Source organism: Camelina sativa, chromosome 7 (assembly GCF_000633955.1).
Source record: "Camelina sativa cultivar DH55 chromosome 7, Cs, whole genome shotgun sequence".
In the NCBI taxonomy this organism is placed as follows: domain Eukaryota; kingdom Viridiplantae; phylum Streptophyta; class Magnoliopsida; order Brassicales; family Brassicaceae; genus Camelina; species Camelina sativa.
In genome coordinates, this window is record NC_025691.1 from 3,990,084 (window position 1) to 4,005,625 (window position 15,542).

At 33.7% G+C, this 15,542-nt stretch overlaps 2 protein-coding genes across 5 annotated transcripts; one reads left to right on the plus strand and one right to left on the minus strand.

Annotated features, from left to right (window-relative positions):
• Window positions 140-3,505, minus strand: LOC104700215 (probable beta-1,3-galactosyltransferase 3). 2 transcript variants are annotated; one of them, XM_010415694.1, is made up of 11 exons: window positions 3,036-3,505; window positions 2,484-2,580; window positions 2,322-2,386; window positions 2,018-2,229; window positions 1,872-1,935; window positions 1,707-1,779; window positions 1,494-1,614; window positions 1,314-1,401; window positions 1,102-1,227; window positions 916-1,025; window positions 140-739 (listed from the first exon to the last, which is right to left on the minus strand). In XM_010415694.1, exons 1-11 carry the CDS (start codon window positions 3,146-3,148, stop codon window positions 591-593), a joined length of 1,218 nt encoding a protein of 405 aa, XP_010413996.1. In that variant the 5' UTR covers window positions 3,149-3,505; the 3' UTR covers window positions 140-590. The 2 variants fall into 2 exon arrangements, with proteins under 2 accessions (XP_010413996.1, XP_010413995.1); XM_010415693.1 differs by having other exon boundaries at window positions 2,322-2,395.
• On the plus strand, window positions 11,039-15,483 carry LOC104700218 (protein RRP6-like 3). 3 transcript variants are annotated; one of them, XM_010415698.2, is made up of 13 exons: window positions 11,039-11,345; window positions 11,431-11,675; window positions 11,764-11,862; window positions 12,000-12,083; window positions 12,317-12,403; window positions 12,522-12,642; window positions 12,798-12,985; window positions 13,064-13,102; window positions 13,186-13,700; window positions 13,785-14,289; window positions 14,374-14,545; window positions 14,671-15,004; window positions 15,220-15,483. In XM_010415698.2, exons 1-13 carry the CDS (start codon window positions 11,105-11,107, stop codon window positions 15,224-15,226), a joined length of 2,637 nt encoding a protein of 878 aa, XP_010414000.1. In that variant the 5' UTR covers window positions 11,039-11,104; the 3' UTR covers window positions 15,227-15,483. The 3 variants fall into 3 exon arrangements, with proteins under 3 accessions (XP_010414000.1, XP_010413998.1, XP_010413999.1); XM_010415696.2 differs by having other exon boundaries at window positions 15,243-15,483; XM_010415697.2 differs by having other exon boundaries at window positions 12,801-12,985; window positions 15,243-15,483.

Genomic DNA, 15,542 nt, shown 5'->3' on the forward strand with positions numbered 1-15,542 from the left:
AGTAAATAAAAGGAGCATTATGATTATGACTTATGAGTCCCCACAAAACACAAAAAGTGTTATAATTATTTATTTTTTTGTAACAAGTAGGTACAGTATTAAAACATTCGTTACTTGAAGTTAAGTATAAAGTAGACGATATACAAACTTGAAATCTTATTCATGATCCAAAAATCGAAATTCTAAGCAATAATCTTGTACCGTGTATTGGTCTAAATCCACAGTGACAATTGACAAATTATACTTACTTCACTCCAAAAGTAAAACAACCAAAAGAAAAGGAGACGCAGGCGCGTTTGCTGCAGCGTCTAGGTTCCATCTACTAAACGGAAAACGCTTTCTTACAAACCGTTTCTCAAACGCAAACCTTATTTTTGAAAGAGGTTCAGTTCATACATCTCTCTCTCTCTAGTCCTGTCCTATGTAAGTAAGTAACTATGAATCTATGATATACAACAGAAGTAGGTATCTTCTTGGTCCATAAAGAATATGAAGAAGATATGTTTTCCGCTTGATCATCGTTTGATGACCGTTTAGATCTGAAAACATTTCTTTATATGATCTATATGTATAATATGTTGTGGAAGGCCTCAAAATCTGGCTTTCCAAATAGCGTTTTCCGGTTCACCACATCGTTTATGAACCTCTTTTATCCGATCAGCTGATCTGCAGATACCGCTGCATGTCCAGTCGAATGAAGCTACACATATATTTCCTGCTTGTGCTTTCCATTCACAATCTGCAATTAACCCGTTACATCAAGATTCTGGTTAAGGTATTCTTAGCTTTTTAGCATTTGTTTCCAAGAAAATATTCAAGTTAGATGCGTAGAGCTAACAATGTTTTACGACTTTACAATCTTTTGAACTGAGTCTAGAAACTCTGGCGGAAAGGAAGAGAAACGGAGAAAGGTACCAGGAGGAGTGCCGCAACATAGCCTTCTATCATCGATATGTGTAACATCAAGCCCGATAAACCAAGCACCTAATGTAACATCCTCATTTGCATATTTGTGCAGAACACGCCTGAAACATTTTATAACATGAGAAATTAGATGGAGAATGAGGCATGAATACAATAACAAAGAAGTTCAAATCTTACTGATTAAGGGAGATATAAGAAGCCAAGTCTCTTGAAATGGCGTATAACTGTCCAGTAGCATGACGAAAGTACTTGTTCCCGTTCTCACCAAATTTCCAATACTCAGGCTCGTGGTATCTAACTCCTCTGCTCCATAGACAAAAACACGAGTTAAAACAAAAACAAGAAACTGATTCATAAAAGAAGGAAAGTGAGAGAAATGGGATTTTTACTTTTGAGAGAGGACTGGACCAGATTTCATGCAGCCGATATAGAGTCTAGGTTTCTTCCTGTGTCTAACAAGAGTTTCCCCAAGGGTTGCTGTGGATATTTCAAAATAAAAACATTTGATACTAGCAAGAAGTAGCAACATACAAAATGGGGGAAAAGGTTACTAGCCTTGTAGAGCTTACCGATATTTACATGAACATCATCATCTACTTTAACATAGAACTCTGCATCCCACATTGAAACCGCAGTAGAAAAATATGTTTTCGTTTTGCCTGATAACTCGAGGTATCCTTCAACATGGTCCTAATAAAAGCAGCAGAGAATCACAAATGAAGATAAGAAACCTATAATAACGGCTTTGGACATCAAAAGATGTGAGAAAATAAAAAAAATACCAATCTCAAGAAATCTCCATGCTTCTTGTCCTCTGCTTCAATGGATCGGTCTAGTATTCCACCAGCAGTGGCACTAAAGAACCAATGACCAATATAACATCAGATATACAGAGAATACTGAGTTCGAATCATCTCAGTAACAATGTAAGAACATAGTTAACTCACCTATGACCAATCACAAACCGTATAATAATTCCTTTCTCTTCTTCCAACTTTTTTCTTTTTTCTCCTACAAGCAGTATACAGCCATCAAGAAACATATTGATATCAGCAATCTTGAAGATAATGAAGATAGAGAATGAAGTGAGAACCTGAAGGCATCCAAGTTGTTCGAACAGAATCTCTTCTCTTTCTGCTACTGAAAGCGGTATTAATCCCTACAACCATCAAATACCGTCTTTTCCTAGGTAATTGCTTCTTCTCTACATCATTAGATATAGGAGCACTGTTTGTTAAAGATTCTTGAGCTGATCTTGCTGCGGCTAACTCCATCTCTAAGCTTGAAATAGTCTTATCCAATGTCCTGAAAGTTAAACAAGAACAGTTTTTAGCTATAAGAAGGTTTAGTCTTCTGATAATGTATTTTGGATCGCTTCAGCTTAAGAGTTATCTTACTGTATAGCGCTATGAGTCTTTGAAACTTCTCCAAATAAAGCCTGAGGATCACGATTTACTTCTTTCTGGTAAAGCTAAAAAAGCAAAACCAATCAGACCATTAACACAGCAAACTCATTTTACTAAAAATGAATCCAACAAAGAACACATTATTACACTCACAGTTTTGGGACCACAGCCTTCAGAGATCAGCTTCAACCTTTCAGCTTCTGTTACGGATGGTCGAGCTATGTCTTTAGACTCTGGAATATTCCACATTCTGCAACAACAGTGAGTTGTGTGTTAGTTTCAAAAAATCATGTCTTGTAGCTTAATGCAACGGTATATACAGTAGTCATCATGTGAGTGATATAAATCTCATTCTGTTTGATCAAACCAAAGAGAATAGCAAATGAAAAGAAACGAAATTACCAATCAGATCAAAAATAATCAAAAGTTGAAACATTGAGGTTCAAAACAATGGTGATTGATTATACACCAGTCAAGACCCAAAAAGGAGGAAAATTTATAAAATCCAAGAAAAGCAAATTTGTTAAAATTGAATAAAGTAATCAAAACCTATTGAAACACAAAACTTATTTTTTTCTTTAAACTCGATCAATCTGTGGAAAAAAAACAAATCATAATAAGAGCATCCAAAATAGTAAAGGAGAACAACTTCAAATACTGTTCCAGAAACAAAAAAAAATTCAAACTTTATATAAAAATTCATACCTATCGGTGAAGAGTATCCCAAAGCAGAAGCTCCCAAAGCAGAGTAATAATGTCCATTTCTTAGATACTAAGCTTTTAGAGATAAAAATCTCTCCTTTCATCTTCGTCGACATTTTTTTTTTATTCTCTTTCACACAACCAGAAAACAAAAAAAAAAAAAGATTACCCAGGAACCAAAGTAGTTATTTCAATTCGATCAACTCCATAAGACGAATCAAAACCCTAAAACAGGTCGATTCACAAAGACTCTACAAAAGAAGAGTAACTCAATTTTGAGAGCTTCTTCAAAACCAAAAAGTTGAGATTTTTTTCCACGTAATCCAAGAGAAGTGGTGGTACTAGAGAGTTCTTTTTGATAAGAGATTCTTGCTCTCTCTCTCTCTCTCTCTCTCTCTCTCTCTGTCTCTGTCTCAATCTGTGTGGCTCTGTAAATGAATTGCAGCAGGGGACGTTTAGAGTGGAAGAGAAGGAAGAAGAAGAAATAAGAAGAGAACGAACTCTTTAACCGTTCCGGTTTAATTTTATACCGAACTCTTCGGTTGACATTTCTTTGGAATTTACCTAACTGTCCCTATCGAACCGTTTTTAGTATTACTATATGGCATATGCTAGTGTGTAGTATTTTATTTTGGTAAAACAAAAAGATTATTTAATGATTTTTAGATTGTAGTAGAATTCATTATGATGTGTCAATTTTGAAAACAATGTTATGCCTATATACATTTTTCGAATCATCTAATCACATTTTGATGTCTTTCTTATTTCTTGTCTTATGATTCAAAATTTTAACGACATCTACCTAATCTTTCTAAGTTTTCGTATTCAACTATTTTAATTGATTTTTTCTTTTGATAAAAATCCTAATTAAGAGATTTCTTTCTTGTCAAATGATGTGTTAATTTTACTAGTAAAATATAAATTTATGATTTCTTCAAGTTTTCAGATAAGGTAAAATCAAATATTTATGAATGTGAAGTTAGGCCATCAAATCTTATCACCAATCTAGATAATGATGTGTACTAGTTTATTGCTATAGATCTATATATTTCCAAAATGTCTGCCTTTTGCCTTTTTGGTGGGTTTTTACGCTGTTGTTGATATTTAAATATATCAATATGGATATCATCCCATTATCTTATAAGAGAAATAAATATACATATATTTTTATGGCATGGAAAAAAAAAAAAAAGAGAGAGAGAGAAGAAGTAAATGTATATAGTTGGAGGTTTCTTTCCTTTTGGTGTAACGTAGAGGTCGAAAGAATAAAGGACAAGTAATGCGGTTGATGAAAAAGGGCATTGGGTTGGTCCTCATCTTTTTTTTTTTTTTTGTGTTCAGCAGCAGATAACACATGATCTTCTTCTAAGGCACACACACACATGCATTGATAGGATTCGTTATTTTTCAACTATATTATTTACACTACTACATCATTTTTTCATTTACAGCCAGAAGTCTCTGGGTGTAGGGCGATGTATATACCTAATTCCAATATTCAAGAAAAAAAGTATATATATGAGGACCATGCATATATATTCGATCCAAATTTGTTCTCTATAAAGTGATAATTTTTTTTTCAACTCTTGCAAGCTTCTTCTTCTTCTATCTAACGTGACTAGAACAATATTTTGATTTAACAGTAATAATTGATTTATTGTTGACAAAATAAATGACGTGAAACGACTGACTTTGTCTTTTTCATTAGGACAAACACGTCGGCAGCATATATAAGCCATTAACTTAACTTAATTTAATTTATACTGATTCCAACTACAAAACTTTACAACTCTCAAAGAAGTAGTATTTGAATTTACATGAGCCGAATAAAATAAAAAGATGAAAGCGATTGTATATCTTGACCAAAAAAAAAGAAACGGAATGAATATATATAGAATCAATTGACAAATAATAAGAACAGGTTAAATATATCACGTTCTCACTTTTGTTATATATCTAATTAACTATCAAAGGGAACATGAATATATGAATAGTCTTAATTCGAACAGATTTTTGAAAAAAGTATATGTTAAACTGTTAACTGAACAGGTAGAATTCTACTGATTTGTCCAAAAAAAAAACTAGTTGGCGGTTCTTCAAAACTTCTCAGATCCGCATTTCACTTCCATCTGAGTCAGTAGTGACGGCTCCTCAAATGAGAAAGTTCCTATATAAATATAACTTACCAAACAAATAAAACGTATTATTAGATCAATATTTCCCATACAACTTCAAAAGTCATATTATTAGTGTTTTAAATTTTTTGTTTCCACTTTTTTATTGATTTTTATTCTCTATTTAAATAATATCAGACAATTTTTTTGTCAAAAAAGATAAGAACACGAAATTCTATTTTTTCGATGTAAATTCTTCAATTTAGAATTGGTTTTCTCTAAGAAAATGTCCGTTTTTTATTTAAATAAATGATTTTTAATTTTGTATCAAAAAAAATCGAGATATATAGAATATTTGTATGAAGTTGGAGACTGTGATTGCTAATAAATTCGACTTGGGAAAGAAAGTTTAAAGTGATCTATGTATCAGTTCAAACGAACACACGCGTATATGCAGTGCAACTGATTACGTTTTAGCCGTACGTAGAATTAATCATTGAGATGGCACTGAAATGATTTGTCCCCATCTATTTGACTAAAACAAATAATTTCTTACTGGAGAAATAATACTATAAACATGTGACACATGACATAAAGCGTCTAAGCCAATGAAATTTAGTGATTAGCAACTACTCCCACATGCATACCCAAGTCGTTTGCATAGCTTTTGGTTGGGTAATTAACGACACTTTTCATTTATATATCACCAATGATCACGATAATAGATCATAGTTAACTTTTAAGTTTATCAAATATTCATTCACTTTTAAGTTGAACAGTGTGATAAATTTTTCATTTTAATAACTCACTCTGCATATGTCTATCTGATGAAAAAAAATTTAAAATTATACACAAACACGTAATTAAAAAAAAAACATTGTGAATATTTACTTTTGAAATATTATCAAGATTTTCAGTGAAAGAAAACATCAAACAAATTTACTTGCACAAAAAAAATTATACAGACAAATATATCTCGGTATAATAATTGCATAACTTGTCCCATTTGTTTTATTTTCTTATATTATTTTAGTATTAGTTTAAGAGAAAAGTCTTCAAACATTTGTTCAACAAAGAAGTATAATTTTAATCTGTGTGTGGTGGTGGGTTGTTGAGGATCTTGATCTTATGGGGTAAATTTTAAGAGATTTCATGTTCGACGATCCTCTTTAAAAAAAGGTTTTGTGTTGCCAATTTAGATTTTTGAATTTTGGCTCGAATGTTTGATATGTGGTGAGCTTGTGAAAACCTTATGTCAAGAGACATTCTCACAGCGGATTAGTGGGACTTAAAGGTACAAATTTCAATTTATAGGTTAAGTTTAATTCGATAACGATATAACGGAAAGGGTACTTCATCTATAGCTATGTTTATATAGCTTGGTAATATCAAGTTATATATAAACAATCTCGCACAAAACCAAAACAAGAAAGAAAGCATGTATTATCTCTAGGAATCTAAAAACATAAACAAAAAAAAGTTATAGACGATAAACAAAAGCGGTACTGACGGAGTGACGGGGAGGGGGCACTTGCGAGAGGGGACGGTCGGAATAAAGTACACGTGATAAGGTTCATGTGTCCCTCCCTGATTGGTCAGTCAGTTCATTAGATCCTGCTCAATCATGTGACGCTTTTCCGTTTTCCATCACGTGGCGCTGCGTTAAAGTATCAGCATGTGGATCCGACGTCACGAGTTCTGCCACGTGTCATCATGATGTTTAGAAACTATGATGTTTGCTCACTTTGTGTAACTTGTGTCCGAAACCAAAAAACAAATACCACATGACTTGAGGAGCTTGTAATCAAATAATAGTTCGGCCTGTTTTGGAAGTCGTTATATGCATACATCCACATCACCGTTTTAGTTGAACTGCATCGTGTCGTGTCTATATACTTTGTTGTTTCGTTCGATTTATGGATGGGTAACCATTTAACCGATACATGTTTAATTTTCATCCCAGTATAAGGTAACATGTATAGACTGTACTTACAAGAAACTTGAGATTCGTTTTCGACCTAAGAAAACAAAGTGATGGAGCTTAGTAAAAGATGGCATAAACAATAAACAATGAGGTGACATCTCCAAGACTGATGGCACTTTTATTTTGTAATCTTTTGGGTCATTTATATTTTATGGGATATATGTCCTAGCCAGGGAACACATATACGTTGTACAACGAGATGATTCATGACATGACAGTCATTACATGCCCACATTCATTAATTTCTGGATCTTTTTCAATAAGTAATTCTTTTATCTCCGGTATACAGTATTTTTTTTGGACATTTCTGAAGTGTTTTAATTAAAGAGATATAGCTGAAATAATTGTTAATAGAAAATAATCATAAAAATATTTCATTGATGCTTGTGCTCATGAGACATGGCATCTGGTTCAAGGAGTCAGTTCAAATTTACTGATATAAACAAGCTGATAAAAAATGAATTTGATTGGATCAATGTTATCCAAATTTATTTTATACTTACTATAGACAAAGCTTCAGATCTCTCCTTGATAAGTGTTCTCTAATTATAAATTAAAGCTTATGGAATCTGCAAATATTTTTATGTTTTTTTGTTCTCTCATACACTTACATTTTTCTTTTCATAGAATTGCCTAAAATTTACATTATATATGGTTCAATATACAAGTATATATCTAATTAATATATATTATGGTAATTACAAAAATAAAATAATCAAATTTTAAATGGCATACCAAAAAGTGAAGTAGTGACTACTGAGTTACGTTACATATGCATTAACATGTGCATGCAAATAATACATGTATTTATATACAAATACACATGCACCAATAATTCAGGGAAAATAATTAAATTAGAGTGTGATCTAAGTTATACAACGTACATACGCACCAACATATCCACCAGGCTGTCAATTTGGTAAAATCATAACGAAATGTACGGTTTTTTCTTTAGTAATGATATATAAACCCGGCTTCAACTAATTGATATCATGGTTGATTCAAATCACTAACCGAAATTAATGTGGAAAAAACCGGTTTGGTTGTGCAAGGAATGACGCGAGTTAACACTGAACGAAACCTAAGTTAACTAGGTAGAAATACTTTGTTTCCCCTTGCAATTATACAGTGGTATAGGGAATTTAACCGGGTTCTAGATCTCAAATTAATCGAGAACCAAATATTAGCTTGATTGGGGTGAAGCCGGTCAAAACAGGTCTAATTCGTTAAGTAAAGAACCTAAAAGGGCTGTTAGGTTAGGTGCTTTGCTTGTAAGAGAGGAGACTTTGTGTAACTTTTTTAGGAACACCTAATTTATTTGTTTGGTTTGGTCTCTCGACTCTCTCCGGTCTTGGTACGAATCCTAAAGCTGCCATCTCCATATTCCAGGTTCTTGTTATACTTTGTCAAAAGGTATTTGATTATATGAGCTTCTAACAGCAATTTTCTTTTGTGTTTGTTACGATAAATATCATAATTCGACATTTGATGCCAACTTTATATATTTTTGAATCCGGGCACACACATATTATATCGCAAATACTCGTGGTCTTGGGGGTAATTACAAGATATGTCCAAATTAACAAAAACAAAATCAAAATGAACAAATAAATATAGACCACAAAACGCTTTACGGTTGTAGCTTCGAGATCAGCACGCACGTAGGCCCATGCGATCTCATTCATTATGCATCAATTTATTGATCTACCGAGAAGCTTTTCTTTAGGGATAATTCTTCCACGAAGGTCTTAGTCAAACTTGAATCCTGCTAGCTGCTGGTGTGGATCGATGTGGTGGCAACTGGCAAATATTATTAAGCGTATAGTCTTTTAATTAGTACTATCATTTTAGTCATTTTGTTTTTATTAAAGTTGTAAGTACGAGAATAATCAAAGTCGTAAATTTCAAAACAGAAAATCAGATCAATGTTGTCCCCAAATTGCTCTCAAACTGCGATAAAGTCACGTGATATAGAAAATGGTAAAATTGTATCGGAGGTTAAATTTGAAACGTAAAGATGAAACAAAGTTGTTAAAAGATTTGATTCTTATTAGATGTGCCCCGCTTTTAGAGAACCAAAAATGATCATGAAATAAATTCCCTGTTTATATCTCTATCGATCTCCCTTTTTATATATTACATATAAAGATTACATACCATCATGTTGTTCTAACATTTTTTTTCTCAAATATATTGCTGCCCCCACCGCAAAGCCAAATTAATTTTAGAGTTGTAACAAAAAAAATTCAATTTATCAATGAAAACCAAAACCAGGCTCGGTTCTCTTTCGGTTATCAGTTTCTTGTTGTTTTTGTTACTGTTGTTGTTGTTTCATTCATAAATTGTTAAGAGATCACTACATTGTACGAATTGTAATTATAATAGGTCTTCGACCAAATCTTATACAATGTATAATGTGAAAGACTGAATTAGTAAGACGGTAACAAAACGTCAACACGTTTAGGATTTTATCTGTCTGCTACAATGTATCGCTGACCAAACCTTTGAACGTAAAATAATGAAAACCTAGTGGGCGGCATTGATAAATACAGCATCATGAGACTATATCATTATTTATTATCTGCTACAACGATTTCAATAGTTTTGTCTCGATTAAATATTTGACCATAACCAGTGTGAAGTCAATTAGCAATAAATAAATAGCAAGTGCATGCCCCAAAACTTGCCATAACCCCTCACACTCACCTCTCACTCTCAATGGCCCCAACTCACCCCTAAATTGTGTATCTAACTTTATGCCTTCTTTGTCAATTACATTTTTTTTTTCTTTGTTTTGTCGTATATACATCTTTCCATATCTGACTTAACATGGTTGATATTTTAAAATCATTTAAATCTCTTAACGGAAACACTATTTTTGAATTTGGGACTACACATATTTTTTTAAGAGATATTTTGGAAAATTAGTACATTTTTGAAATATAATTGGCAATTTAGTACATTCACTATTTATAATTTGCAAAATAATCACCTTCAACTATTTACTATTATTTACATTACTTTTTAACCCTCAAAAAATCTTTTTATTTACAAGTATGCCGTTAAAATTAAATATTTTTATTATTTTATTACATGACCCCTTGTATTTAATAATTAAAATACTAATCAAAATAAATTTATTTTCTAAAAAATTGTAGGTATATAAAATTCTATATTTTTGCAACTATTATTTGATATCTATTTTGTTTGATGATTTGTTTTTATTATGTAAAATAAATTTCATAAATTTTTATCCGTACACTCATTAAATATACAGATGTAATCCGTACAATTTATTAAGTGTACAGTAAATAATAATACATATATTTGAGGTGTACATCTAATTTAGTATACATATGTATATTAATATACACATTTTCATCCGTACAGCTGATAAAGTATATTAAATATGAATAAATTAAAAATATTTCTATTTTTATATTTCCGTACACTAAATGAGCTGTATTAAAAATACAATCTATCCGTACGAATCGAACTACTCTTTTGTAATTTCACAATAATACAATCTATCCCATTTTCTCATCTATTTCACAATTTTTCTATTACATAAATAGTAAAACTTACCTAATTATATAATTATAAATAGTAAATGTATTAAAAATCTAATTAAGTTTTAAAAATATTCTATTTTGCGTAGAAACCCTTTTTTAATTACGTTTATGGTTAATATACGTCATGTAAACACATTATGTCAAGCAATCATACAAAATATACAATTCTTTGCTATCAATAATTCTTTTTTGGGCCAAGGAAGCCAAATTTAAGGACACACACTTATTAATAGGCCTGTTTTATTTTAGTCTTTAGTCAAAACACGTGTCAGGATCTTAACGGTCTTATAAAAAGACACGTGTCAGGATCTTCATGTCTTTGCCGCCATCGTCCGCCGATGAGAAGACAGGAGGAGGTGCCGCAGATTTGCTCAGGGAACAGAACAGTAACGAAAGCAAAACATGGAGGTCAAAGAAAAGGCCAAAATCGTAATTACAGTGGCCTCTCTTGTTGCGGTGACAGTCCTGTTCGTGACGGAGTATCGCCGGCGCCGTCGTCACCGGAGGAAGCAAACATCTTCTCTAAGCTCTTGTTATCTGCATTCCGAGGTGAGACCACAGTTCGGATTCAAACGCGTGCTTGCGGATAACTCTTACTCTGAGTTCAAACACTTGAAGCTCGATGATGCCTCTTCCTCTACAGGTAGATTTCAATATCTCAAGTTAAATTGTATACGATTGTGTATTTTGATGTGTAATGTTATATAAATTGAAATCAATCAATGCAGAGAAAGCTTCCAACTGTCATCATCCGTATGAATCTGAGATAACTGTTTTATTAGAGAACACTAAGATTGAATTTGGGTTTTTGAGGGGAGAGTGTTCATTGAAAATGAGTGATTCGTATGTGTGGGTTGAGATGGAGTCACAGTTAAAGAAACTTGCTGAAGTATTGGCAAAAGAAAAAGTTTTTGCAGTTGATACTGAGCAGCATAGTTTGAGGTCCTTTCTTGGTTTCACTGCTCTAGTTCAGGTAACTACTATATAAGAACCGTTGTTGGTATTACTTGGTTTTACTTTTGAAGTTGTGATTTTTCATTTTTTTCCTCTGAAACTTGCAGATTTCTACACACGAGGAAGACTTCTTGGTGGACACGATTGCATTACATGATGCAATGAGTATTCTTCGTCCTGTTTTCTCTGATCCTAATATTTGCAAGGTATATTATTCGAATGAAGATGTTCAATGTCAGAATCTTGTGGAATAAATCTTATGAAGAAGCACTTGTATGTTTCTGACAAGGTACTTTAGTTTGGGCAATGCATTTTCGAACATTAATCTCTGATTGTGTATTAGGTGTTTCACGGGGCTGACAACGATGTTCTCTGGCTTCAAAGAGACTTCCATATATATGTTGTGAATATGTTTGATACTGCCAAGGTATACATTCTATATTCTTCTTTTAAGTTTTAAGATTTGACATCAGTGAAAGTCATTTGGAATAAGTGAGTATAGAAGAATATGTGTCTTCTGTTAACTCAGCCAGTTTAGAGAATTCTGTTCTTTCTTTTGTTATATGCATATACATATGTGTTTGTTTATGTAGTAAAAGTAGGCATGATGTTGTTGTTGCTGTATTACTAAACTGCTTTTACTAAAATGCAAACAATCAGGCATGTGAGGTGTTGTCGAAGCCTCAAAGGTCACTGGCATATTTACTCGAGGCAGTATGTGGAGTGGCTACTAACAAATTGCTGCAGGTGAGTCCTTTAACATTTCGAACTCGCTAGTTTTCTGGGCATGTCTTATTCTTCTCTATGCTAAGCTTGCCTCATAATATGTCTCATGTGATTTCTTTCTTTGACGTTTTCACTAAAGCGTGAAGATTGGAGACAACGTCCTCTGTCCAAAGAGATGGTGCAATATGCCAGAACGGATGCACACTATCTCCTCTATATTGCCGATGCTTTGACTGCTGAACTCAAACAACTAGCCACTGGTACGAATCTTTGCTATGGAGAAACGTTTTTGTATATGATGGAAAAGTAAGGTTAACTTGGCAACAATGTAAACTATGATCCAAGAAAACATGATTTAAGGGAGCGATATTGTTTGTTTTTTTGCAATAAAGTTCTAAAATATTAAATGTATCAGAAGATTCATCTAGCCCCGATGACACATTCCATTTTCTTCTCGAGGCTAGTAGGCGGTCAAACATGACTTGTTTGCAATTGTACACGAAAGAAATTGAAGATTTTCCTGGGAGTGCTGCTGCTTCCTCGATAATTTATCGGCATTTAAACGGACACGGAGATACTTCTACCATCGCCTTGAACGCTGAAGTATGCCCATCCCTCATTTCATTATGTGTACACAATTATTTTTGAAACATTATGTTGATGTTCGTGTTTTAATTTTAGGAGCTTGTTAGGAAAATATGTGCATGGAGAGACTTAATGGTGAGTTAATTTCCCTGTTGTTTTCTTAAACTGTCCAAGTTCAAAATTTTGTAGCTGCAAGACATTTACATTTTTTTTTTCAGGCACGGATTCATGATGAAAGCATGCGATATGTGTTACCTGACCAAGCTGTAGTTGCTCTTGCTTGTAAGCAGCCAACTACAACTGAAGAGATATATGGTACAATAGCTCATACTGATTTGGCTACTGAGTCTTCTCCGAGCTTGAGTTCCTCAGTTCAGTCTCCATATCCGGTTATTTGTAGTCATTTGGATGACATATATCACATGATTCTGAACAAGTTGGCTAAGCTGGATGATATATTACCGGTGGTTCTTAAGAAATGCTTGGGCACAAATGGAACATGTCCAATTTCTGTCTTCAACTATTCCCTTTTGTTAAACTTCAAGACAAAGCTAAGTAGCCACTCTGCTCCCAAGCAAAATGGACATAAGAACTTCAAGCAATTCACTCGTAAGGCATCACGTGAGCTTTTTGTCAAGAAATTTTCCTGCAAGGCTCCTGTTTATCACAATTGTCGAATATACGCAAATGATGGGCGGTTGCTATGCTATTGTGATAAAAGAAAACTTGAATGGTAGATAATGATCTATTCTTGTATCTACACTTCATCAATAATTTTTTATTCAAGAATCTCCTCTCTAAATTAGATATCTTACAGGTATCTGAATCGTGGACTTGCGAAGCTAGTCGAAGAAGATCCACCTGCGATAATGCTTTTGTTTGAGCCTAAAGGACGTCCAGAAGATGAAGGGAATGATTTTTATATCCAGACCAAGAGGAACATATGTGTTGGGTGTGGGGAAGGGAAACACTATCTGCGTTACCGGATAATACCTTCGTGCTATAGAGTTCATTTTCCAGAGCACCTAAAAAGTCATAGATCTCATGATATTGTTCTACTTTGTGTGGATTGTCATGAAGTTGCACATGCTGCTGCAGAGAGGTACAAGAAACAAATCGCTACAGAATTTGGAATTCCTCTTTTTGTTCGTAGAGTAATCGATTCAAAAGAAGCACAAGGGACATCTTCATTGACGGAGGATGAATCAATGGTTAACTCTGAGGATGCAGGTGTCTCTCCATTACATCTTAGATCAGCTGCAATGGCGCTCTTGCGACATGGGAACAGAATGCCATCAAGTCGTCGTGAGGAATTGTTGCAGGTGATGTAATCATCTATCTATTTCAATAAATTGATTTTGAATAAGCATTCTATTGTTGATGGTTTCTTTGGATTGTGAATATAGATTGTCAAGATGTATTACGGTGGACGGGACATATCTGAAGATGATTTGGAAAGAGCTTTACTCATTGGGTTGAGCCCTCACGAGAGACGAAGACGCGAAAGAAAGCAAGGGGTCTCCCTGAAACATTCTGCAGAGGTTGCTCGTTTGGACAAACAAGAAAATGGTAAAAAAGGTAACCGTATGATAAATACTGGTCAAGTACATTGAAAATTGCATTGGTTAATAAACTGTAAATGTGTAATAGATAATGATTCTTTGTATCCACAAATACTGATGCAAACAACTTTGTATCTTTAGATGAAAACAATGATGGGGAGGGTCCAGCAGATTCTGAGAAAATTATGAATGTAGAAAGGAGCACAGTTGCTGATGATAGTGGTGATGGTGGTACAAGTGAAGGAGATGGAGCTGCAGAGCTAAATGATGCTCAATGTAATGGAAATACGTTGCACCAACAGAACTCCAAACTGTCTTTGCTAGGACATGGACCGCATGGGAAACAAATTGTAGAGTATCTGTTGAGGGAATATGGAGAAGATGGTGTACGAGATTTCTGTCAAAGGTGGAGAAAAGTGTTTGTTGATGCTGTTCATCCTCGCCATTTACCTGGTGGTTGGAATGTTAGTCACAGGTAAACTTAATACTTAAAGCCACATTTGCATCTTCTTTTTTTAAAATATTTGAGTTTCTACCATGATAAGTACGCTTAACTCGCTCCACGATCTGATAGTTGGATGTTTATCATATATCTTGTTGACATAAGACAAGTAAACAACTTTGGTCTTAGAGAAACGAAATTCTTCGAAGTTACTGAAATGCATTTGTCTGGACCTTGTTCTTTACAAGGGTTTGATTTTTGTTTTTGTCAGTGGCCGAAGAGACTTTGGCGAATTCAGCGTTTACAATCCCACAAAGAGACTCTCAACCGAGTAGCTTGTCAATGGAAAGTCTATTTCTGTTTCGTCTCTGTTCTTTCGTCAATTTTGGTCCACTATCCACAAAACGAGTCTGGATTGGTTTATTATGTAATTCCCCAGACCCATCAGTGATCTGTTGTATTCTTCTGTAGACCTGTGTACTATGTTTTAGTCAAAGTCTTTGGATTATTATTTATTAATTTGCAGTCTAGGCCTCTATTTTGAAAAGATAACAGAACTTTGCTGTACTAA